The sequence below is a fragment of the Halictus rubicundus genome, chromosome 1, assembly GCF_050948215.1.
Source record: "Halictus rubicundus isolate RS-2024b chromosome 1, iyHalRubi1_principal, whole genome shotgun sequence".
Taxonomy (NCBI): domain Eukaryota; kingdom Metazoa; phylum Arthropoda; class Insecta; order Hymenoptera; family Halictidae; genus Halictus; species Halictus rubicundus.
Window position 1 is genome coordinate 2,198,089 of NC_135149.1, and position 23,253 is coordinate 2,221,341.

At 44.1% G+C, this 23,253-nt stretch overlaps 2 protein-coding genes and 1 long non-coding RNA gene across 7 annotated transcripts; 2 read left to right on the forward strand and 1 right to left on the reverse strand.

Annotated features, from left to right (window-relative positions):
• Positions 1–152: 152 nt before the first annotated feature.
• Positions 153–2,930, forward strand: LOC143365623 (abscission/NoCut checkpoint regulator). 2 transcript variants are annotated; one of them, XM_076805971.1, is made up of 6 exons: positions 153–769; positions 945–1,147; positions 1,219–1,450; positions 1,532–1,687; positions 1,763–1,912; positions 1,994–2,930. In XM_076805971.1, the coding sequence occupies exons 1-6, from the start codon at positions 722–724 to the stop codon at positions 2,192–2,194; spliced, it is 990 nt and encodes a 329-aa protein (XP_076662086.1). In that variant the 5' UTR covers positions 153–721; the 3' UTR covers positions 2,195–2,930. The 2 variants fall into 2 exon arrangements, with proteins under 2 accessions (XP_076662086.1, XP_076662094.1); XM_076805979.1 differs by having other exon boundaries at positions 1,766–1,912.
• Positions 2,931–3,050: 120 nt separating this feature from the next.
• Positions 3,051–5,448, forward strand: LOC143365651 (uncharacterized). Its single transcript, XR_013084581.1, has 2 exons — positions 3,051–3,296; positions 3,389–5,448. It is a non-coding gene; the product is annotated as an uncharacterized LOC143365651 (long non-coding RNA).
• On the reverse strand, positions 4,209–21,908 carry Stv (BAG domain-containing protein starvin). 4 transcript variants are annotated; one of them, XM_076805890.1, is made up of 3 exons: positions 11,419–11,907; positions 11,000–11,254; positions 4,209–8,095 (listed from the first exon to the last, which is right to left on the reverse strand). In XM_076805890.1, exons 2-3 carry the CDS (start codon positions 11,069–11,071, stop codon positions 5,789–5,791), a joined length of 2,379 nt encoding a protein of 792 aa, XP_076662005.1. In that variant the 5' UTR covers positions 11,072–11,254; positions 11,419–11,907; the 3' UTR covers positions 4,209–5,788. The 4 variants fall into 4 exon arrangements, 3 of the variants coding, with proteins under 3 accessions (XP_076662005.1, XP_076661996.1, XP_076661988.1); XM_076805881.1 differs by having other exon boundaries at positions 11,000–11,317; XM_076805873.1 differs by lacking the exons at positions 11,000–11,254; positions 11,419–11,907 and adding an exon at positions 21,556–21,908.
• Between the last annotated feature and the right edge of the window lie 1,345 nt (positions 21,909–23,253).

The following is a 23,253-nucleotide window of genomic DNA, read 5'->3' on the forward strand; positions in this document are numbered from 1 at the left end:
TGCGCATGTGTATTTACGTATGCGCATGCGACACGACCGACACGACGACAGACAACGATGACACTACCGAGATCTTTCGTTTTTTCGTCATAAGTGTTGGTTAACCCTATCGAACAATTAGAATTATCAAGCTACTTTTGGATCACTCGTTATTCGATCGCATGCGTTCCCTATCACGGTGATTTTTCACAGTGATTCGTAATTTTCGTGATCGCTTCCGATTGGCGGAGAGCATAACTGTTCTTTGCGCAAATCACAGAGGCATAACCTGTATGTTCTATATTACCGACATCAAAACAAAATTGCGAGTTACATCAGTTACATCGCATCAGAGAAGATATCCTCTCTGTTTCTGTACAAGTTCTGTCACAGCTGGTCACAGCCTACTCTATTAGAGTCGGCTGTGATTCTGTGCATAACTGTACACTTCTCAATTTTTCGTTAATTCCCCGATGATCGATAATAATGATTGTTTTCAAAATAAAGAACGAAATACAAGATTTTTAATGACTTTATTACATATTGATTAAAACAATAACATCATTGGAATATCAATATGGATTCGGCAGTAAAGGAACCATACTGCATTTGAAATTGGTTCTATAGTCTAGTCATGACTATTCATTGGTTTATACGTCAGAAATTTTCGCAGAGAACAACAGGCCAGAATACGTGTTCGATTAACTACATCACAGTAACGTGCTTTGTAAATTAATGCAGCATGTCTTGCAATATTTGTCAAGCGAAATTCTCGTTGTTTACTAAAGAGGTAAGCGATCTTTTGTACATACGTTTTATAACGTAGGTTATGTTGCACTGTTTTTGCTCGAATTAAATGAAATAAATTTGATATTTCTAACTGCAGCATAATCGAGTCTGCAACCGACTGTTGTTTATCACAATTTTATTTTCGCATTCTTTCGTTTCATCGTTATGGCATTTAGGTTGCTTGTCCAGGTTGCGGTTTTTCGTGTTGCGGTAAGTGTCTCAAATACAAGTGTACCATTCCGGATGGAAAAGTAAAAAAAGTCTGTGGACGTTGTTACAATAAGTATAATTCCACGAAGAAAGGAAATTCCATAGCTGACAGTACAAACATGTCGCAAGAGCAGGGAGAACACTTTGTGCCGGTGGATATTACTAAAAAGTAACGTACTCGTATTTATGTTCCTCCCAGATTTATTCACAATCTGTACAACAACGTAATTTATTTATTAGGTTGGATTCCTTGGAAAATCCAGCAAAGCCACCCATCATAATGTACAAACATGCCAATCGCTGGGAAAAATTCAAGAGGGGTTTAGAACCTGCTGATCAGGAGATAGTAGATAGATTAAGAAAATTAAAAGAGGAGGACAAGACTACAGCTTTGAGCGTAGACGAAATAAGGAAAAGACTGGCGTTATTGAAAGATGAAGAGCCTGGTGGTGCCGGTAATAGCAAAATAAATGTAAGCCTTAAACACTAAGAGAGGCAATATCGAGTAGTTCCGCTGCAACCGTTCGGTGTACAGTCACTTTATCGTTTCTAGATACATCCAGCGGACTCTAGAACCGATCAAGAAAAAGCCGATGATTTGATTAAAGAATATTTGGGGCAGTTAAAATTGTCGTCGGGTAACGACCCTGATAGCGAAATTCAGTCGAGACTGAGATCGTTGCAGGGTCTGAGCAACGTACGCACAAAGGTGGTAAACGTATTTCAAAGGAACAATAATTCTCGTTAGTCTCGACATTATATCACGAATTGTTTGGCGGTTTAGCAGTCGGGCGATTCCATCGACGACGACGACGACGATGACGGCAACGAGGCACGCGTAACGAAGAAATTAATTGCGAAAGCTCTGGCAGAAGCAGCGTTAGAAAAAAAATATGAAGAGGACATGGACGAACTGGAGGAAATGGAGATCGATGTATGCAACGTTGATTTCTTTGGATCTTCGGAGAAGGAAAGAAATAGAATAATCATCTTGTTAACGACGTTACGTTTGCAGGTACCAAAGCATACCGACTGGGGAGACAAGAAGGAAGAGAAGGACGACGAAGAGGAGAAGCCTACGTGCGTTATGTGCGATCAGACTAAAAATTTAGCAAAATGTTTAGGTTGTTACGGTGATCTTTATTGTCCCGTATGCTACGAAGATAATCACGACGAGTTTGAGATGAAAAAGCACAAAAAGGTTCCAAACCTGTAGAAAACCGACGATTCGATGCAGGAGTATTTGGAGTAAATGGAATTATCATTGTAGAAAATACGAACAGGACACGAACTAATCGGAGAGATTGGAAGTTGAGTAAGCAACGTTGATTTCTTCGAACCCCGATCGGAAGCAAGTAAAGCACAAATCATCCTGCCAGCGTTACGAATGCAGGCATCAAATTAAACCGATAAGGGTGATGAAGAGAAGAAGGAGGGTGTCTACGCGTTTTACGTGTAATCAGACACCAAATTTAGAGAAACGTTTAGGTTGTAACGGTGATATTATTGTCGCGTATGCTACGAAGATTGCTCGCTTGCTGTAATTGAAAAAGCACAAAATTATTGTACCTTATATGGCAGAAATTTTCGAAAAAAATGCTTCTCGAAGAGTAGTACCAAGCAGAATTTGAATTTTGGCTGACCAGCCAACAATATTCGTGAAAAGTTTACCACCAGTGACCGTTAAAACTTTGCTATCGGGGTAATAGGGGTACTACCATCGAATAGATGCATTCCTTGCATTTTATGCGTATCAACACGCACACAGCACGCGCGCACACACACACACACACATACACACACATGGCGACGACAAATAAACACGATCTATCGAGTTCAGCAGTTGCAAACAACGAGTCAACACGTACATGTGCTTCACTGAAAAATAGTTTTATAATGTTATCGATCAATGCGATGTAATTAATAACGGAATATACACGCTTTTGCTGTAACCCTACGGATTTTCTATCGACTGTTTCTTCGTGTACTATGCGTACACGATTACCTCTTGGACCTAACGATCTAATAATTGTTCGAAATACAGTAGCATGGGTTAAGGATTTCCACTTACCGTGAGTTGATCGTTCGTAGAGTAACGAATCGTGGTTCAAATGTCGCAGTGAATTCGGGGAGCTGGTCTAGAATGTTGGTAAGAAACGTTCGACCGACATCTTTAGCGGGATTCCCCAGAGGCAGTTGGCGTCGCGACGCAAAAACCTGCTCTTCTCAAAATCTAAGCAGCCGTCTATTTTTAGACGTCTCGTATGCACGCACCGTGCCAAGTTTTCGACGACGTTCGTATCGGATGCTAACAAAGTGTTCACGCTTTTCCATTTTAATTGCATTAATTCCGAACGATTCGATTTTCAGACTCGCAATTATTGGATTGAGTCGACGAAAATTCACTGAGAATACTTACGTAACAAGCCGAAAACATTTCGATTCTGCATACTCCGTACCGTTGCGCGCATTGATAATTCGGAGAAACGATCGTTTAAATTGGTTTGCAAAATATTTTAAGTTCGATTCGATTGGACGTTCGAAAGATATTCGGTAGCTAAACGAAAGCACGTATAACCGAGTCTGCACTTCGCGCTGGTCGCGTTACGTCGCGTCGAGTGCATTGGTCTTTTCGAATGTATCGGGATAAAATTAACTTTGTTTTCGGACAAGCTCTTTCGACCGTACCAGTTTGCAGTCGATTTGTCGTATACATGTACGTACATATTCGATTTGATTTCGGCTCCTGTGTCTCTCTCGTATTCCCGTAACTTCTCCCGTAACGCTGGCGGCGGTGCTCTTCGCTCGCGGTCCACGAAGAACAAAGTCTGCAAAGTCTTCGTATACAAGATCGAAAATATGTATTCCAGAGACAAGTACTCGAGAATCCAAGAACTCGCGGTTCGAAATTTATTCGTCAAGAATTGTTTCGTGATTCGAAGCGCGCCGCGGTTCGGAGGATCCTCGAGAATGAGACTCGTTTCACGGAACATTTTTATTTCGATTTATTGAGCTGGCAACGCGCCAACAGCCGATAGCTAACAGCCAACAGCCCTCGCGACTCTTCGCATCGACGATCGGTTATTTTCGAGTAAAATTTTTAACGAATTTACCTCGCGTTTCGCTCTCGAGCTTGGTCCATTAGAGATCCCGACTGGCAACCGATTGCCGTTTACGAACAATGTGTACCTATGCGCGCACGTCCGGAACAGGTCAAAGGAACAACCGTATTTCCGTGCGGATTCAAAGACCAGACACTGTATTTTCACTGAACGAATTTGTTCATAAAATAATTACATTCTCGCCTCATATTTATACAACCTTCTAACGCATAGCTTCTCTCGTTACGAGTCTATCGATTCGCTCTGTCTCTCACAACACGAGATATCTCTCTCTCTCTCTCTCTCTCTCTCTCTCTACATCATTCGCGCCTTTTTCGCAATTCGTGCACATTCACATTTCTAGTCGGAAAAATACAAAAATTCTGGCTCTTAGGCATGCGATCACTACGCATACGTAAACAACATTATTCAGAAAAGGAAGGGAGAAGAGAGGAGAGGAAAGGAAAGAAAAGAAATGAAATGAAAAGAAAAGAAAAGAAATGAAAAAAACAAATGATGAAAATAATAATGAGTATCACCCTGAACGAAGAACCATAAAACAATGCAGCCCAATCCAGCGTCGCGTTAAGAAGAAAATGGTCAAGAACTGTGCGTAAAATCGTGTGTTTTCTTCTCTACGTCGAGAACTACCCGAACGGGATGCATCGCTTCTTACAGGTCGAGAAGATAAGATCCTAACAGTATATACACGGTTCGTATACGCATTAGCGTTTCGTCGACGAGACCGGACAAGCGTATACTCGGCGCGATCGGATCTTCAATAAATTATAAATAATAATTATAAATAATAATTATAATAACAACAACGATAATAATTATATTTAAGTTAGGTGATCGGACTTCGTGCTGTAATACTATCAGAAATGGGCCAACACCGCTCGACAACGTACATTCCCGCCGACGATATAAAAAGTTCTCGCCGAATAATAGATCGCGTTCAACGTTCTTCGCGAGGTTTCGCGTTCGATTATTTATCAACGCGGATCGAGTCAGTCTCGACAATACGTACGCAACGTACAAGACCTGCTATGTTTTTTACAGGTACGTGTATCATTTCGGTTTGGTATGAAAGGAAGAAAATCTCTGACGGTAGAAATCATTGAAAAGACAAAAAGGAAAAGGATAGAGAACACTGTTCGATCTCGAGAAACCGATGCTTCGCGATACTTTCTCTCTGTTTCGTATCGCTTTCGTCGTGACTCGTATCGATCTCGCCGACCAGAGTATCGCGACACTCGGCGAGATCGCTACCTACAGGATACGGTTCCGTGAGAAAAAGGATCATCGAAATGCAAGTAGCAGCGTGCGCAACGACAATAAACAAAAACAAACAAAAAAAAAAGAAGAAGGTAATTCGTTGTTCGACGCTGTTTCCTTACGGATGAACACGACGACCATCACGACCGACTTTGGGAACACGTCGATCCACGACGCTTCGAATCGGTAGCAAAGGTCGAAAAAACAAAAGCTAGCGCGAGTAAACACGTCTACCGGTACGATGGTGATACGGTAGGATGAGCTTTTTTCTTTTTTTTGATACGATACGATACGCTTCGTAGTCGGCGAAGCGTAGTCATGCTCCATTCGTGGGTGCCAATGGAATGGAAAACCGATCACCGAACGCGTCGTATCTCGATACGATGAAACGTATTTCTATTCCGAGAACTCGGAATTCAAAGTTTTCTTCTCTATTTTGCATTCGTTTCCGTACTTTCAGGCGGTGGCAATGGTATCGGTGTATCGAAAACTGGAGGAGCCGAAGCCGAAGCTGAAGCGGAAGCCGAAGTCGAAGCTGAAGCTGAAGCCGAAGAAGCCGTTGTCTTCTTCTTCTTTCCCTTCTTGGGAGTCTTTGGGGATTGTTTCACCGTCCCATCTACTTCCATTTTCTCATCCTTGGACGCGAGCTCTTGTTGTTCGATCGTCTTCTGTTCGGGGGCAGTGATATCCGACTCGACGGTGGTCGTCGATTCTTGACCGGACAATTTCTCTGCTGGAGCAACGTCCGACGTCACCGAACTCGAATCGTTTTCCATTTTCTTCTGGTCCGGTTGTGCATTCTGTTCAAGGACGTTCGTCGCGACCTCAACCTCTTTCGGCTCGGGGAGTGTTTTCTTGTCTTCAAGGTTCGATCGTTCCGAACTACTCTCTTGCACGTCCATCGGAGTGGGTTCAGTTTCAGTGGGTTCGGTGGGTTCCGTGGGTTTTTCCTCGGGTTTCTCTACAACCGGGACGACGGTGGTGTCCATCGGCTCGATGGAAGCGCTACCGTCGGTCGGTGGATTCGACGGCTGCTCCGCGTCGATAATGGTAGTCTTCTTTTTCTTCTCCTCCTCCTTCTCAACGGTCTCTTCAGGCTTCTTGGTTAGCGGCGACGAAGGTCCGGGGGGCAACGGGATCGGTTCGTTGGTCTGCTCCTCCTGCTTTCGATCAACGTCCATGGATTCGGGCTGATCGACAGCTGTTGGGATTATCGGGTTTTCCGTTTGTTGCGGCGTCGCTGGTTGCGACCCGAGGGGGGCCATGGATTCGAGCAAACCGATCGTCTCCTGTATGGTCTTTATCGCATTTTTTCGCGCCTGTCTCACGTTCTCCCTACCCTCCGTTTCGATGTCGTCCAGCTTGATTAACTCTCTGGTCAACATTTCGTCGAGGTACATGTATTCCTTGTCTTTTCTAGAGTTGCCCGAGTATCGCTTTACTTGCTCCGCGAGAGAATCGACTTCCTTCTGAACCATGGCTACCCTCTCCAAAGGATCTTTTGGCACGATGGGTTTAGGCCTTGGAGGAGAAGTTTCTTGCTGTTGTTGGTGCTGCTGTTGCGGCGGTTGTTGCGGATGGTTTTGATGCTGTTGTTGAGCATATCGCTGTCTCTGCTGTTGCGGCAGTGTTTGCTTTTCGTACTGTTGCGGCTGTGCTTGCTTTTCGTACTGTTGCGGCTGTGCTTGCTTTTCGTACTGTTGCGGCTGTGCTTGCTTTTCATACTGTTGCGGCTGTGCCTGCTTTTCATACGGTTGTTGCTGCTGCTGCCAGGGATGCTGGAAGCCGTGAGTCTGTTGTTGTCTACGCGAAGGTTGCTCGTAACCAGTTTGGGCCGGATAAAACGAATCCTGAAATTGCGGGGACCATTGATGGGATCTAGCGAAAGGAGACTGTCCGAACGGTGACGATCTTTGGAAATGAGGAGGCGTGTGAAACTGTGTGGGAGAAGATTCTCTTCTGAAATGTGGCTCGTCGAAGCTTCTAGGCAAAACAGGCTCGTCCCTGCCCTCGACAAAGATCGGTATGTGTCTGACGTTGCCCTGTTGTTGCGAAGATGGTTTTTGCTGTTGTGGCTGTTGAGGTTGCTGGGACTGGGGCTGTTGCTGTTGAGGCTGATTGTGTTGGGGCGTTATATCTATTCTTGAAACGTATCTTTGCCCTTGTTGCGATTGCGGCTGCGATTGCGATTGCGGTTGCGATTGCGGTTGCTGCTGTTGACAATTGTGATGACACTGGTGGGGTTGTTGCTGACAGAATTGTTGCCTGTTTTCCGGCGGAGCAGACATGGACCGCTGTCCGCGGTTTCCCTTGTCCGGATTCTCCATGTTGTGACGATGCTGTCCTATGTCAACGGTGTTGCGGAATCCGTACTGCGGTATCTGGGTTCTCCCAGTGGGTTGTTGGTGTTCGGTGTCTGGTCTGTCTCGCGATCTCTCTCGGTGGTTCTGGCTCCCTTCCGGTTCACCGTGAGAGCTAACCGCACTGGCTCCGCTGGCGGCACTGCTTCCGCTCGCCTGCGACCTCGCGTCTTCGTCCGAGTACCCTTGATAATTGTTGTTCAGACCGTTCCCGGAGCCACGGCGGTTTCGAGTGCGGAGCGAACCGTGGAAAGGTATGTCGCCCCAGGCCGGGCCGAGCAAGTGGTCCGCCAATTCCGGGTGCCGGGCAGCTAGCTGGTCCAGGTGAGCTCGGATATCGCTGCGTCTACCAAAACCGTCGTCGTCGAACGGGAATGCCTGAAACATTGAGTTACGCATCGAGTTACGCACCGTTCGTCATGAAACAAGAGATAAAAAAAGAACAACAAGATTACAAGAAAACAAGAAAACAAGATTAGAGTATCAGCGAATCTCGGCAAAACGGGAAAATTACAGAGTACCGAGTTTAGATTAGCCAGGCGTGCGGCAAGTTGATTCGCGGAGAACGATCGTAGCAGCGATCGATCCACGGAAGTGTTGCTCTTCGTTTTGCTGCTCCGCAAGGATCGAACGCGAACGCGGTGTATAACAAATTCGCGTGGGCGAATTTCTTGTGACGCCGTATATTACGGGTTTTACGTCACGAGAAAACTATATATAGTTTCCGACGCATGCACGTATTCGCAACGCCTATGTATTTCCCGTTCACCCACGCCCGAGTAATTCGGTCGAACCGACCGAGAGTTCGAGTCCGCAAATAATAATGACGATCCCCGAGTCCGTGAACCCTCCTGTAATGCTTCGAGGGTTTTTGTATTATCTTTTAATGAAACTAGGATAAGCCAAGTTACGGGTGAAAGTGAGCGCGAGGAAGAGTCCATGGAAAGCTTTCTAGCGGCACCTTTCTACTAAGATAGCGATAACGATAGCGATAGCAATTGCGATAGTAGCGGGATACGGCATTCGGTTTTCCTTGCTGCTTTAATTGGAACAAACAGAATTTGTTCGACGAACCGAATAAGGTTCGCGTTCGAAGCGACTCTGTAGCGGAGGAAAACGATGACTCGAAGCGTCGATTCGAAGAATCAAAGGTATCTCTGTACATGATCTCTCGACCGTTTGCGACTACCGAACGTTCGGCTAAATGATGTATCGAGTCGTAGTTGTAGATAGCAGAAACGATGAACTGCATCGACGACGACGACGACGACGACGAAGCGAGGCGAGGCGAAGCGATGAATCGAACCGAAAAGATGTTAAGCCAGTTCTTTTTGGTTGTGTTGCGTTGCGTCGCGTCGCGTCGCGTCGCGTTGCGTTGCGTCGCAGGTCACAGCATGTATTTTTGGTAGCACGATCGAAACGCGAGAGTGTAAGATCCAAGGAGAAACCGAGTCGAGCGGCATGAAAAAATTCATCAGAGCGGTTACGAACAGCCATGAACCGAGCGAACTGGGTGAATGTCAGCCGGGCTTCTTCCGGCGAAACGAACAGATCCTCGGGGAAACTGTGTCACGGTCTTTGGAATCGGGCCTGCGACGAACGACCGTTGCGTTGTTTCTTCGTTTCCTTGTTTCTCGCGTCGAACCGTATGTTGTCGGGTTCGAAAGAGAACGAGAGAAAAAAAGAAGCCTCTACGAAAATATCGGCGTCCTAAGCAGGAATTCCAATCGCGCGTTTCGCTTCCGTCCCCGTCCCATTACATTGCCGCGAGACGAATGGGACACCCACGCGCGATATCGGTCGTCTCGAAGCGTGATCGCGAGAGCGCAATCGTTTACCAGAAACCGGTTTCTTTTTCTCGCGAAACCAAACAAGCGATTAGATCATTCGCAAAAATATCGCGTTATCTTTCGTCGAGGCGCGTTTCAGCGTGCGCGGGCAACGAAGAACCGTGTCGATTCCTATTTTTCCTTTTACGGACCCCCGATTCGGCGCTGCGGATGCGAACGATTCTCGATCGTTCAACATCTGTCGCGCAATTCGAGTGGAAAACAAGAAAAAAACGACCAAGAGTGATCGCATGGCGTGGCATGTTGTCGCATCGAGCCTAATACGGTTAAACGGACGAAACAAAGCTCGCGATTATGTTACCTTCGTCGATTCTTTTTCTCTTTTCCTCGAGCGAACGAGCGAGCGAGGAGGGGAACAGCGCAACGTATATCCTCCGCGGTGAGAGTTACCGAGGAGAAACGTCTTGGTTAGTTTATTATTAGCGTCAACAAAACGCTTCTGTTTTGGAGGAACGCACCTCCTCGTTCGCAGAGAAGAACGCTCGGAACATTCAGAGTAGAGTATACTCCGCTCCTTCGTCGATCTTTGAGAAGTTTCGTCTTGTCCTCGACGAACAGTCCGATTCGATTTTCAGGGTGAAGGTGCTTTTCCTGGCTGTTGGTCGAACTCGCGTGTTCGGTGCTAACGAAAAACACGTCACTCCTCGCAAATTCTATTTCTAACTTCCACGCGATCTCGCGATCGAACGAGGAGACGAGAAAAGAGAAGTCGAACGCGTACGGGTCTTTCTGTTTTTTTTTTTTTTTTAAGAAACGACGAAGCCTAGGTCCGTGTAGATGATTATTTAAAAGTTTTTCTACGAATCTACATATATGTGCTTATACATACGTATATGCATGATACGTTTCACCGTGTTTTTTCGACGATAGTCGACTTTGTTGGTTAAACTTAAAATTATTATGCGACGAAGATATCCCAACGGATAAGAAAATAAATACAACTATTTTCCGAAACGAGGAAGGAAACGGAAAGAGAACGAGTGTTTTGAAAAAGAAGATTCGAGACGGAAAAAGGCCGAAAGAATCGCAAAGCTAAAGCAACACGATGAGAGAAACCACGAACCTGCGAATCTGCGAACCGATTAGCCCGTAACTCGTAATCGAGAAGGATCTGGAACAGTCTCGACGAGAATGACTGTATCGACTCGTCGCGTGATTCGCGCCTCACCGTCGGTGTTTGCTGTAATTTCGCGGGGGCGTTGGAAGCGCTGTCGGGAACCGCGAACCATCAACCGTGGCAAGTCGTTGCCTTCGTTCTATGTACTCGTCCGGAGCTCGATTCGATTCGATGTCGTCAACGGGAATAAAACAAAACACGCGAGATCTCGTAGAAGAAATCGTACGCGACTCGCGAGTCAGGCGAAACAGCTATTACATACAGTAATTTGAAACGACTGAGAGGAAAAAAAAAAGAAACGTTAACGTGACTTACGGGGAACGGGCGGTCCAAATCGATCGGTTCTCCGAATTCAGACGCTTTGTCCAGGACGACAGGAGAGTCCATTTTCTGGACAGTTCGATACGTGGCCGCCTTCTCGGCTTTTCTCGCACGTTCGCGAGAGAGGTTAGGCGCGCTGCGGCTGCGGCTGCGGTTTTGCGGCTGCGAGGTGCGCGCGTGCCGTGCCGTGCCGTGCCGTCCCGTGCAGTCTCGTGCTCGTTGCTGTTAGCACAGCTCTTTGCAGCGGGTCTAGCAAAGCTTCTCTACTTATTCGGTTCAAAAAGTCAGCCAACAAGCTCGTTAAACAATTACCTGGTTAACGAAAACGCGTTTATAAACGAACTTTATTAAGCTAAGTGGTGGATGGTATTGCCAACACGCTCTCGTCTCTCTAATAATCTGTCAATGATTACCGGAAGATACGCCGACAAAGTCGTTTCGGGCGAACGTCTCTCGTCTCTCCTCCGCCCGCTTTCTTCCCTGTGTTATCCTCTCTATCGTATCTTCTCGAAAGCCAACCGTTTTCGTTACGCAAGAACGCAGCAACGACGCAAGAACGTGACCACTTGTAGTTCCCTTTTATATCGGCCTGCCTTTTTTCCGTAGTCTTTCTCTGTCTCTCTCTCTCTTTCTCACTTGTCACGCACTCGCACGAACCGATCTAGTCGGTACAAGTCGAAAGAAAACGTCCGTGGTACTCGAGAACACCGAAAAACACGCGCGTTCCTTCGAAACTCGATAAGAAAACTGTCACCGCGCTACCGGAGCGACTTAAATATATTTGTGTGGGTCGTATCGAGAGCCACGTGACTCGACGGTCGAGCAGCGCCGATGTACGCCGAGCTTGGCCGAACGAACGCGCCAGACACTACTAGAACGTTCCTCCTCTCTGTTTGGCTCTTTCGAGAAACCGTCCAAGCGTTTTTGATACGTCGTGTTCCATCGATGACGCGCCGCACAGTGGTGCCAAGGCGGCAAAATATCAATTCTATAAATTTTCGATTTTTATAAAAAAAAAGATTAGTTTTGTATAGCCTAATAGTGCGTGCATGATGTGCCAAAGTCAGATTTTTGAAAAACATTTTTTTACGGAGATATGTTCATGGTAAATAACCGTTTCCTCGCTCCTGGGAATTCATCAGTTTTCAGTGCGATAGTTATGAAATTACTCCGCCTATAATTGAATACTTAGGGGTCTACAAATCATATGGGTTATTGCAAATGGCTTCAACTATTAACTGGCAAAAAAAGTTTTCCAAAAGAAGTTGTTTAACATTAAGTAATGTGGACTAACCTGAAGCCCCTTTGTGTTACGCTCATGTTTTATTTATGGAGGAATACAAAAAGTCCTTTGAATAGCTTCGATCTGGAACTATCGTTTTGGCAAGTTATAATATTGATCTAGCTTTGTGCAAAATTTCGTGACATACTTCGAGGTGCTTTCGCCGCAATTTAAGTTTAAATTTCAACTTTCGGAATTTCCAAGAATGAATCGCGCGGATGTCACGATTATTTGATGTTTCAGGTGAAATTTTTAAGGGATACATATCAGATAATAAAAAAAATGTGACATTCATACGTATAAAAAAATATTTAATAACAATTTTTTATGTTAAATAAACAAAGTTTTCGTTCACTGGACCATTGTCGCAAAAATGCAACAGGTATTTTTTGGTAGTGCTCCAATGAACGCTATAAAAATAATTTATGTAAGATAAAAAAATAAAGTTATTAAATATTTTTTTATACATAAAAAATTAATAAATCATATGCACTTCACATTTTTCTTTATTAATTAGAAATATTCCTAAAAAATTTCACCTGGAACATCAAATAATCGTAACTTCCGCACGATTCATTCTTGGAAATTCTGAAAGTGGATGTTTAAACTTAAATTGCGACGAAAGGGTCTCGAAGGGTCTCATGATTTTTTGCACAAGGTTAGATCAATATAACACCTTGCCAAAACGATTAGTTCCAGACCAAAATCTATTAAAGTATTTGTTGTATGCTTCCATAAATAAAAAATGGGCAGAAAACAGAGATTTTCGAGTAGCCCATATTACTTAATGTTAACAACTTTTTACAAAAATTTTGTTTGCCAAATAAGCGTTGTACCTGTGGCAATCTGTCCACAAATTTTCAAACAAATTCGTTGGATAGTTTCGTTTTTACAGATTTTTTGCCGCTTTTTGGCCGTTTGGCACCACTGTGCGCCGTGCCGTTGCGCGTCCTCTAGAGCGAAATCGAAACAAATTTCGAAGGAATCGAAAACGATCGATCGCATCAAAACGGAACGTTTTCTGTCCTTTGTTCGGCGAACACCAAAGTAAACGAACGCTCCATCTATAGCTTGTCGATCGAATCGTTTCGATCCGAGTCGAAGTATGCGTCGAAGGTGTAATTCGTTGTTTCCGTTATTTGAAATCACCACGTTCGCGATTTTCACTTATTTTATTTCCAATCGAACTCTCTTCAGGGACTCGTTTACCTATGCTCTCTTATACAAAGCTCGACTTCCTTTTTCGTGTTCGTATTCACATCCGAAAAATTGATCACGCAACCATCGCTTTCTCTTTCGTACGCACAGCGCTATGTAGATATGTCTACCTATCGTACATCGTACCAATCGTCTAGAAGCGTCCTGTAAGTAGATTCCATTAGCTAAACGCGGTCCACGGTTGTTCTTTTTCGTCTTTTATTTGAAATGGGGAAATGGATGCTGCTCCTCGAAAGGTTAACACGGTTATACGTAGAGTACAAGCGCGTCGAGAATCCTCCCGCATCTACATATGTATATGTACATGTATAAACACGATCAAACGATCGCAATTAATAATAGTCGCACGGTTCATCTGTCGAACAGAGTTCGGGGAAACGTTTAACCGGACGTCTTCCCAACGGAACAACTTGGCCTCCGCGCGTCGATTCCTTGCTGTATGTACATATTTAAGTATTTACGAGTGAAGTACGAACTCCGCCATTGAATATTAGTCATACGATCGGATCTTGGCCCGGGTCCAGCTTGTTCCGTCGTTCCGTCGTCGTGAAAATATGCCTGGGTCAGGTAGACGGGCGCGTTTCGCGATCGAGAAACGACGTTTCCTTCTACGTTCTCTTCTCTTCTGTTCTCGTTTCGATTCGTTTCGTTTCGTTTCGTTCCGTCGACGAACGACGCGATGGACGAATTCAACGAGAAACCGTCACGAGCGACGACCCGCGAACGCAAAGTGGTTTCGTATCAGTCGCATTCCTAGCGACTGGAAACGATAATATAGCGTTCAGTACATTCTACAAGCTCGGTTATGTCATGCAGGTGTAATTAATAAGATATGGTAACTGTCGGATGATGATCCGTGAGTGGACGAGCGCCAAGTTCACCGAGGACAAGGTTTCGTAATCTAATGGGACGATTTCGAATCGCCCCATTTCAAACGCATCTTCTTCCTGAACGCCCGGAACGCGGTAACGGCATGGTATATATCGTTACGCGGAAACTATCCGGTAACGAATTACTATCGGAAAGCTATACAAGTGTTGATCGATCTCAAAGGTTTGCAGCACACAACGAGGGAACAGAAAACGCGAACGCGTTTGTTCGAATACCGAACAGAACGAAATCGATTATGTGTAACGAGAGCGTATCGATAAGCCGACATCCGCGGCTTCTATCGAGATGGTACGACAAGCGCGTTACGACTGGGATGATCCGCGAGACAGGAAATGGTAGTGAGTAGAAATTTAACGCAACTATGAACCGTGAACCGTGAACCGTGAACTGTGAACGGTCCGGACTCGGACTCGGACTCGTACTCGCACGCGCACTCGCAATCTCTCGTCTCGGATCTCTATGGTTCTAGTTCTGTTACGTGCATGTTTTCGATCATCCGCTCGGAGTAACCGTTCATGGATTCCGATGCGGTTACAACACGACGGAAAATGGTTCACGGTGTTCCAGCGCTCGATACGGATGCACAAAGGCGCACAGGAATCTCGGATGCGATGATCCGAGGTTATCCGAGCCAAAACGCAAGACGTAAGAAGCAAGGCGCATTTGCGACGCGACACATCACGCGGTACACTAACGCAAAGTAGACACACGGTACTTACACGATTCTGGGATTTCTGTAACAATTACGGATATCCAAGAATTCTAAAAAACAATCGTGAAAATCGACAAGGAATCGCGTAACCTTTAAGGTAGTACGGACGAACGTACAATTTTTCAATGTTCGAACAATCGAGTTACGAAAGATTAAAAATCAGACTGTAATACATATGCATATGTACCGTATGTACGTAGTATCGGCCGTCGGTTCAGAAGAGTGATTTCTTTCAGTTACACAGCTAATCGAGATACCAAATGTACACTTACGGAGAGCCGAATCGAGCTCCGTTCTCGTTGACTACTTCGCACAAGATTGAAGCCCGAGTGTAGTGGAAAAATATTGTTCTATTGCTATTGGGTGGGCGCATTGAATTACATAGCTTGTTAGCTCATACGAAGCGGCGGCCGCGGCCAACCGCTGCGGTGCTGTCTGGAACCGTGTTGCCATCTAACGGTAAAACGAGCAAATTGATGTATCGGTTTAGGCGATATATGTATGGTAAGATAATTCGGTTCGACACTGACACAACATAAATAACACTGTCCAACACCAAAAAAATTTTGCGATACCTGTTGGGTGATTCTTATACACTTTGTCATCCTAAAACCGAATCTGAAAGTAGAATTGCTCCATCACGCAACGTTTTCGAAAAATTTTGGTTTTTGTAAAAATGCCCGATTTTGATACGAAACGACGTGTTACGCAAAAACTAAACACGCGAGAAAGTTAAAATTTGAGTCAAGAGATAGAGGGGACTCTCATCTACATATTCATATAGTCAATTATATTTTTATGTACTTCCTAATAGTTGTAAATGGTTGTTAAAGTTTGAAAATGTGCCGACCCGGGTACTTTGTACGCTCTATTTTTGTATTTATGTGAAAAATCCTTTATCTAGCAGGAATTTACTATACACGAATGCATTCTACAGACATTTCTGGTAAAGAAACCATTCACGAAAAGTATTTGGTTCCGTTAATGTACGAGAAGGATCAGAAAATGTTAATTGACAGCGTGTGCGCGACGCGTTCGCGCCAGACGGCCATTGCAGCCTTTTCGCGACTCGCCAGGGCCGTCGCTATGCGTAGTCGACGCTGGTACCACTCAAGTATGTCTTTGCTTACTATGCTTAATTAAATACATTTTTTTTTGTCTTTTTGGGTGCCAATCATTACAAAAGATTATAAAAATACGAGTTATATTCACATTTCATTGTGGAAATGCTTAAGAAAGAAAATTGACCGCAGCAATGCGGTGACTGGAAAATTTTATTTTCAGTAATTGTTGTCTTATCTTTATAATTGTAATACCAATGGACATTCAAGATTCTTCCGATTAAAATAAGTCCAAACACTATGTAAATGGGACTATTTTTATCGATTTTATTGATCGAAGTACATAATTAAGACATAGAACTCTCTATATTAAATCGATAAAATCTCGCGGAAGTGTATAAATCAGCCGGACTGTTTTTGTTCTATTCATGACGTAATTATTTTAAAATCAAAACAAGGAATACAATTCCAGCATTAATCTTTCATCAAGATATTTCAACAATGGAAAAACGTTACAAAGGAAAAGACTTATGTGCGGATGCTTGCTGATTACTGCTGGACACTTATTATTGAAAATCGGGATACCAGGAACAAACGTCAAGCAAGGCGGAAACATTTTAAATTTGTTTACATCAGAAATAGGTAAGTTTTTGTATTCAATTTTCTTTATTAAGCATTTCCACAATGAAATGTGAATATAACTCGTATTTTTATAATCTTTTGTAATGATTGGCACCCAAAAAGACAAAAAAAATGTATTTAATTAAGCATAGTAAGCAAAGACATACTTGAGTGGTACCAGCGTCGACTACGCATAGCGACGGCCCTGGCGAGTCGCGAAAAGGCTGCAATGGCCGTCTGGCGCGAACGCGTCGCGCACACGCTGTCAATTAACATTTTCTGATCCTTCTCGTACATTAACGGAACCAAATACTTTTCGTGAATGGTTTCTTTACCAGAAATGTCTGTAGAATGCATTCGTGTATAGTAAATTCCTGCTAGATAAAGGATTTTTCACATAAATACAAAAATAGAGCGTACAAAGTACCCGGGTCGGCACATTTTCAAACTTTAACAACCATTTACAACTATTAGGAAGTACATAAAAATATAATTGACTATATGAATATGTAGATGAGAGTCCCCTCTATCTCTTGACTCAAATTTTAACTTTCTCGCGTGTTTAGTTTTTGCGTAACACGTCGTTTCGTATCCAAATCGGGCATTTTTACAAAAACCAAAATTTTTCGAAAACGTTGCGTGATGGAGCAATTCTACTTTCAGATTCGGTATTAGGATGACAAAGTGTATAAGAATCACCCAACAGGTATTGCAAAACTCGAAAAAAGTTTAATTTTGTTGGACAGTGTAATTGCTAAAAATGGAAACGATCGCAAATAATTTTACAATTCTTAAACGATTACACGAGTTCTCCATAATTTCGAGTAATTGATAATCAGGGACGGCGCGCCCTGATCTCTGACACGTGTACTTTCTAACGACAGCTTAGATATTGTCAGGAAATATGTTTCAGGCAAATCAAATGAGAAAAAACGTAAAAAACGTATATAAAATCATGATATCCACGAATGTCACTATAGTGGCGTACCGTTCAAATTAATGCTTTCTACGGAAGCCGCTATAGTGGCGTACCGTTCAAACTGATGCTTTCCACGGAAGCCGCTATAGTGGCGTACAGTACTTAAAATGTTACAATTTGAAGCTTTGTTCGTTCGAGCGACGGGTACTCGATAACGCGATACGTAATAATCCAGATGGATCTCGAGTAAAATAGGAATGTGGAAGAGGAGAACTGAATCAATAGAATAGATCGATCGATCGTGGCGTGGATCACGTTTCCCCGTGAACTGTATGTATACATAGGTGAATACGGTATAATACGCGAGTATTCGAGTTCTCGGCGATCCCGAGCCCCGAGCTTCGATTTCGGCTTCGATCTCGCTTCTCGATTTCGTTGACGGGTCTCGATCGCTCGCACGATCATCGATAATGACGATCGATGATCTACGTTGATCGATAGCATAGTCAGGAGCTCATAAGACCCGAGGAAGTCAATCGACCGCCACTCGGCTAACGCGACTGCGTATCGTGACGTCATCGGGCCTATGGTAGACGCCACGACACTCTTGATCCACGAATCGCACGATCTTGTGCAACAACAACAACGGTGGGAGCGAGATTGAAAATGAAATCGATGCACGTACACCTGCATCTTTCACGCCCGAGTCGCGCAATTAACAACAAAAACGAAGAACAACACCAGCTACGACAGTATTACGATCAGTGTAATCGATATTCGCAACTGGGCGTGGTGCGTTAATAAGTAAAAGGTAATAGGTAAAAGTTGAAAGCTAAAAGCTGGATCGAATAGAAGCGCGAAAGGTCAAGGTATCCACCGAAGCAACGTGTCGATGCCGGAACAAGGGCGCGACTTCGTTTCCGCGGACTCGAGGGCATACCTACCGCGCGTGGTCAACAAGATTCGTTGTTGCGAACGATTTGGTTAATCTTCCCGACATGACTCACGGAGTAATTAGAATGCACCGCATGAAAAGCGCCGAATCCCTGACGAATCTTGCTCCCTTTTCTCTTCGTTCTTCCGAGAATTACGCTCCCTGAGTCCTCAATTACATACCCTTCCCTTCCTCTTTGTCCGGTGCTCGGTGCATCAACCGACATTCGGACATTCCTAACTTGTTCGTTGGCTGTTCCACGAATCGAATCGAAGGGAAAGGGCAACAGCTCTCGCCGTTCGTTCCCTCGTCGCAACCGATTCTCAGCAATTCCGCGAGTCCAACCAGAATGCGAAGAGAAATACGTAGAGTCGTACATATACACAGATTCGAATGGAAAAAGTCGAGCAGCAAAGCTTTTTCGCGAGCAAATATTGACACAAACTCTTTCCAGACGCTTTTCAAACGAAGCCGATAGAGCTATGGATTTTAAAATTGCCCTCTCTGGAAATATTATTCGAGAGAAGTGAGAATGTCATTCGTCGGATCAACGGGATGGATCGTTCTGGATCGATGTTCTTGCTCTGGAATGGAAGAGTATCAATGGCGGCTATTTTGAGAGGTCCCTCGGCGTCGGCGTCGGCGTCGGCGTGGCCGTCGACAACGTCGTCGAAAACGTTCATACGTGTTCGAAGACACGGTCGGTGCTCGCTCGGAGATCGTTAAAATTCTTGCCTCGAGATACAATGACCAGAAAAAAGAACAGACAGCAACCCCAACTCTAACGTCTCGATTTTTCTCGACTGTTACGTTCATCTTTGGTTACCGGCTGTCCTACAGGTTCTACGGTATATTTAATTTTTCTTTCGCTGCTGAAGCTCGAGTTCTTATTTTTTTTTTTAGTGCCTCCATCGGGTATGTTCTGAATTTTAAAATAAATTGTATCTATAAATATCGACCGAATATGTATCGCTTCGAATCGACAAACAAACAAAACAGGGTGCGATAGAAGCAACCCAACCTCAATTCAACCCCAACCCCATCCCCACTCTGTATCCCGATTCCATTAAACGCCCTACTCGAACGAAAGAGGGTAACAGCGTCCTGGTTCAGGGATTCGAACGAGATCGATAACGTCTAGCTCGACGAGTCTCTCGCGCCACGCCGGTATTGCACAATTTTATTGTTTTTCGGCAAATATTCCAACGGCTGCGATCGCTGATCAACGTTAACGATCGTTAACAGGAAGAAACGAAACGAGACGAGCACCAAAGTAGTCGTACGCGAAGTCCTTGTTGAATGAAATTTAAAACTCGTTACTTACCATACATAAAGTCCCGAAACGAGAGGCAAGAAGATCCTTCGATCGATCGATCGATCGATCGACCTTGCCACGTCAGCTATGCTCGTTACAAACGCGTTAAATCGTAACGAAGAGAAGGAGGGCGCCCACGGTGACTCGCAATACATATCCTTCGAGTCGTCCGTTTGACCATTTTTTTTTTTACCATTAAACCCAATTCTCCGGCCGAACGGATTAAAAATAGATCTCGTCCCGCTTAAACGCTCCGAGAAACGGTTTGTCAACGGGGATCCTGTACCAAAGTACCAACCCTGTGTATTACACTTAGAGCGGTACAGGTATTTACAGGGCTCCCATTTATCTATCTACAAATAATATCATCTACGATGAGACCACCTATTGAACAGAGAACAAAACTGAAATTACGAATCGCGTAACGACATCGTAATGCTAACGACGACGCGATTCGATGAATCGGGTCCAATTTGCTTCAAGCTCGAACAAAGGGTTCGACGAATGGCGCGAAATCAATCGAATCGGAGTAATGAGATCGTCGAAATGCTTAGAGAGGACAATGTACGAACGAAAAAAAGCTTAGACGTATGTTTCTTTTTAACTTTGCAGTACAGATTCTTTTTTCGTTTGTTTCAACGTATTCGAGACTATACGATATTCTTCGACGAATAAGGATACGCGGAATTAGCTTACGCGCTCGAAATTTGATTAAATTTCATAAAGAAGATAAAAAATGATCTATGACTACAACAGAATACTGTGCAACGTATCGATATATTCGACTGTCGCGTCGCGTCGGCAAACAACGTAAGATCAATTGGCAAAGTATCGTGTAAGATGGCGCGCACGTACGTTAACAAAACTTGTTTACAACAAGGTAGATAGATGCGTAAGAAGGTCAGCAAAAGGTTTGAATCGAGCAACGACTCCAATCGGATCAAATCGAATCGGCTCGCGTGCCGAATTTGTCATCACATGTTCCTTCGGCGTTTCGAGGTCAACGAATTACGATAGATTCAACGGAAAGATATCAATTGAATGGCATCGATGCGTCGACGGTAATGCTCGCGAACACCGTACAGCAGGAGACAATGAAAAAGTTGTTTTAACAATAAAAACGCGAATTTACTATGAAACACAATCGCTACTTTATACGTACAAATATGGACACATCGAGTACCAGTACGAATACGAGTTAAATTGTTTTGCTCTCCGTGCCCGGAACGTATCGAGATTGCGACGAGAATAACCGGTAGCCAGAGAAAACTAAATACATGCGGGTGAAACGGTGCTGAAATTGGGCCATTCTATAAATATTCAATTTTTGTACAATTATTTACACGGTCCATGTTTCTTTTACAAAGGAAAAAAGAAAGAAAGAAAGGAAGTTCACGATGGACTTCTGACAGATTTTTACGAAAAGGGCATACGGAACGCTCTCCGTATGTAATGGGATAATGGACGCATCGTTGTGTAGTATGTAATGGCAAAAAAAAAAAAAGAAAAAGAAAACTAAACGAACGAAATGATCGTTGGCTAATTTAGGCGCGCGTATTTTACTTTGATACAGATGCGGAATGCGTTTGACTCTCACCCTTGGGAAAACGGTGTGTCGTTCGAACGGATCTCGTGCTGCGGATCTGCCGCCACCGGTCGGCTCAAAGAACGATTTGCTGTCCTCGTCGAATTGTTGCTTGATCTCTTGCAAAAGTTCGTCGCTCGATCTGCCGCGCAGTTTGTCGCCAAATTTCGGCTTGTCACGAAAATAGAAAGACATTTTGTCGAGCACGCGCGCACAACTGTTTCATACACGCTTCGAGTACTCAACTTGCCGATTTCCACGATCAGTCGGTTACGGACTGAAATATTTGGCTCGGAAGAGCGGTCGACAACATCGAACACGCGTCTACACCAAACACGGCCAAATTACCGCGCACGACTGAAGAGCTGAAGACTGAGAGCCGAAAGCCGAAAGCCGCGCCGAACCGGCCGAACCGCGGACCACAAGCCACGGCGAGAGCATCGAGAACCGCGCATGCGTCGCTGCGTTCCACGCTGATTGGCTCATTCTCGATCCTCGACCAATCGTAATGCTGCAACGTTCGCCGATTTATCTCGAACCACCACACCACAGAATCTTGATACAATTTCCGAATGTTCCGATGCGTGCAATGGTCGACTTCTTACGATCTAAATTTAATCGGCGGCTATTTAAGTTTTGCATTTTTTTTTATTTATATACCTGCACCGAACGTCCCATGTAATACTTTCGTTTGTTGCAACACGATCGAGCATCGCTACGAACAAATTACGCTCCGACTTATGTAACGATCTAGAAATTAAGTGCAATCGAAACGACTATAATTTTTCTTTTCTTGTATTAAATACACTCCTCAAAAAAAAAATTAAAGGATCACCTCTACGAACCCGAGAAATTGGGTCAGTTTCAAGTGATCATAACTCCGGCAAAAATTGTTGTATCGATATGGTTAAAAATCATTTGAAAGCTTGAAGTCTCTACTTTCAGATGTTTTTTTTTTCAAATTTTCAGCTACGTTGCTTTTTAACACAGTTATAGCGTTATAAAGAAGACTTTGACAGTTACAAAAAATTTTTTTCAACTTCCAGACATCACATGGGTAGAGATAAATTTTTTTGATGAATTGCGTTACCATCATTTGAAAGCGCCTGCTTTCCTGTGCAAAAAAACTGATTGTTTTCTTTTTGTTCGAGTTATGCAACATTGAAGCAAAAATGATCTTGTTAACTTTAGAAAGCGAAAAAATCATTGTAAAATCTTGTGCAAAAAAGCAACAGAAAGAGCATTTCTTCCTGTTGAAGGCACTTCTTCTGTTTTGTCAATTTAATTAACATTGCGATATACCAGCGCTTTCTGAAAATATACTTAAAATTTGCATAATTTCCATTTTCCATTCAACTCGCTATAAGTCCGCGAGAAATGATTCGATTGAGCACCTGATGAACTCGCTGCGGGTTCACTTTTTCACCTATGACAAATGTGTTTAAAGTTACCGGTTCACGTAACATGAGGCGAATAGCGCTAGTTTGTCATGTTGGCTTTCGGCTCAAGCGTGCTCCCTTAGCCACTCCGTCCACGAAACGTCACGTCAGAGACGCGTACGCAACAAAATGCCGCTTGTTGTACGCTTCGGTGCTGCAACCAATGTAAAATAATAGACGTCTGTCGACGAAGCGTCATCGTCGCGTCGTCGTCGCGTAATCGTCGCTACATGCAGTCGTCATTACGCCTAGCGTACGATGCCACGATCAC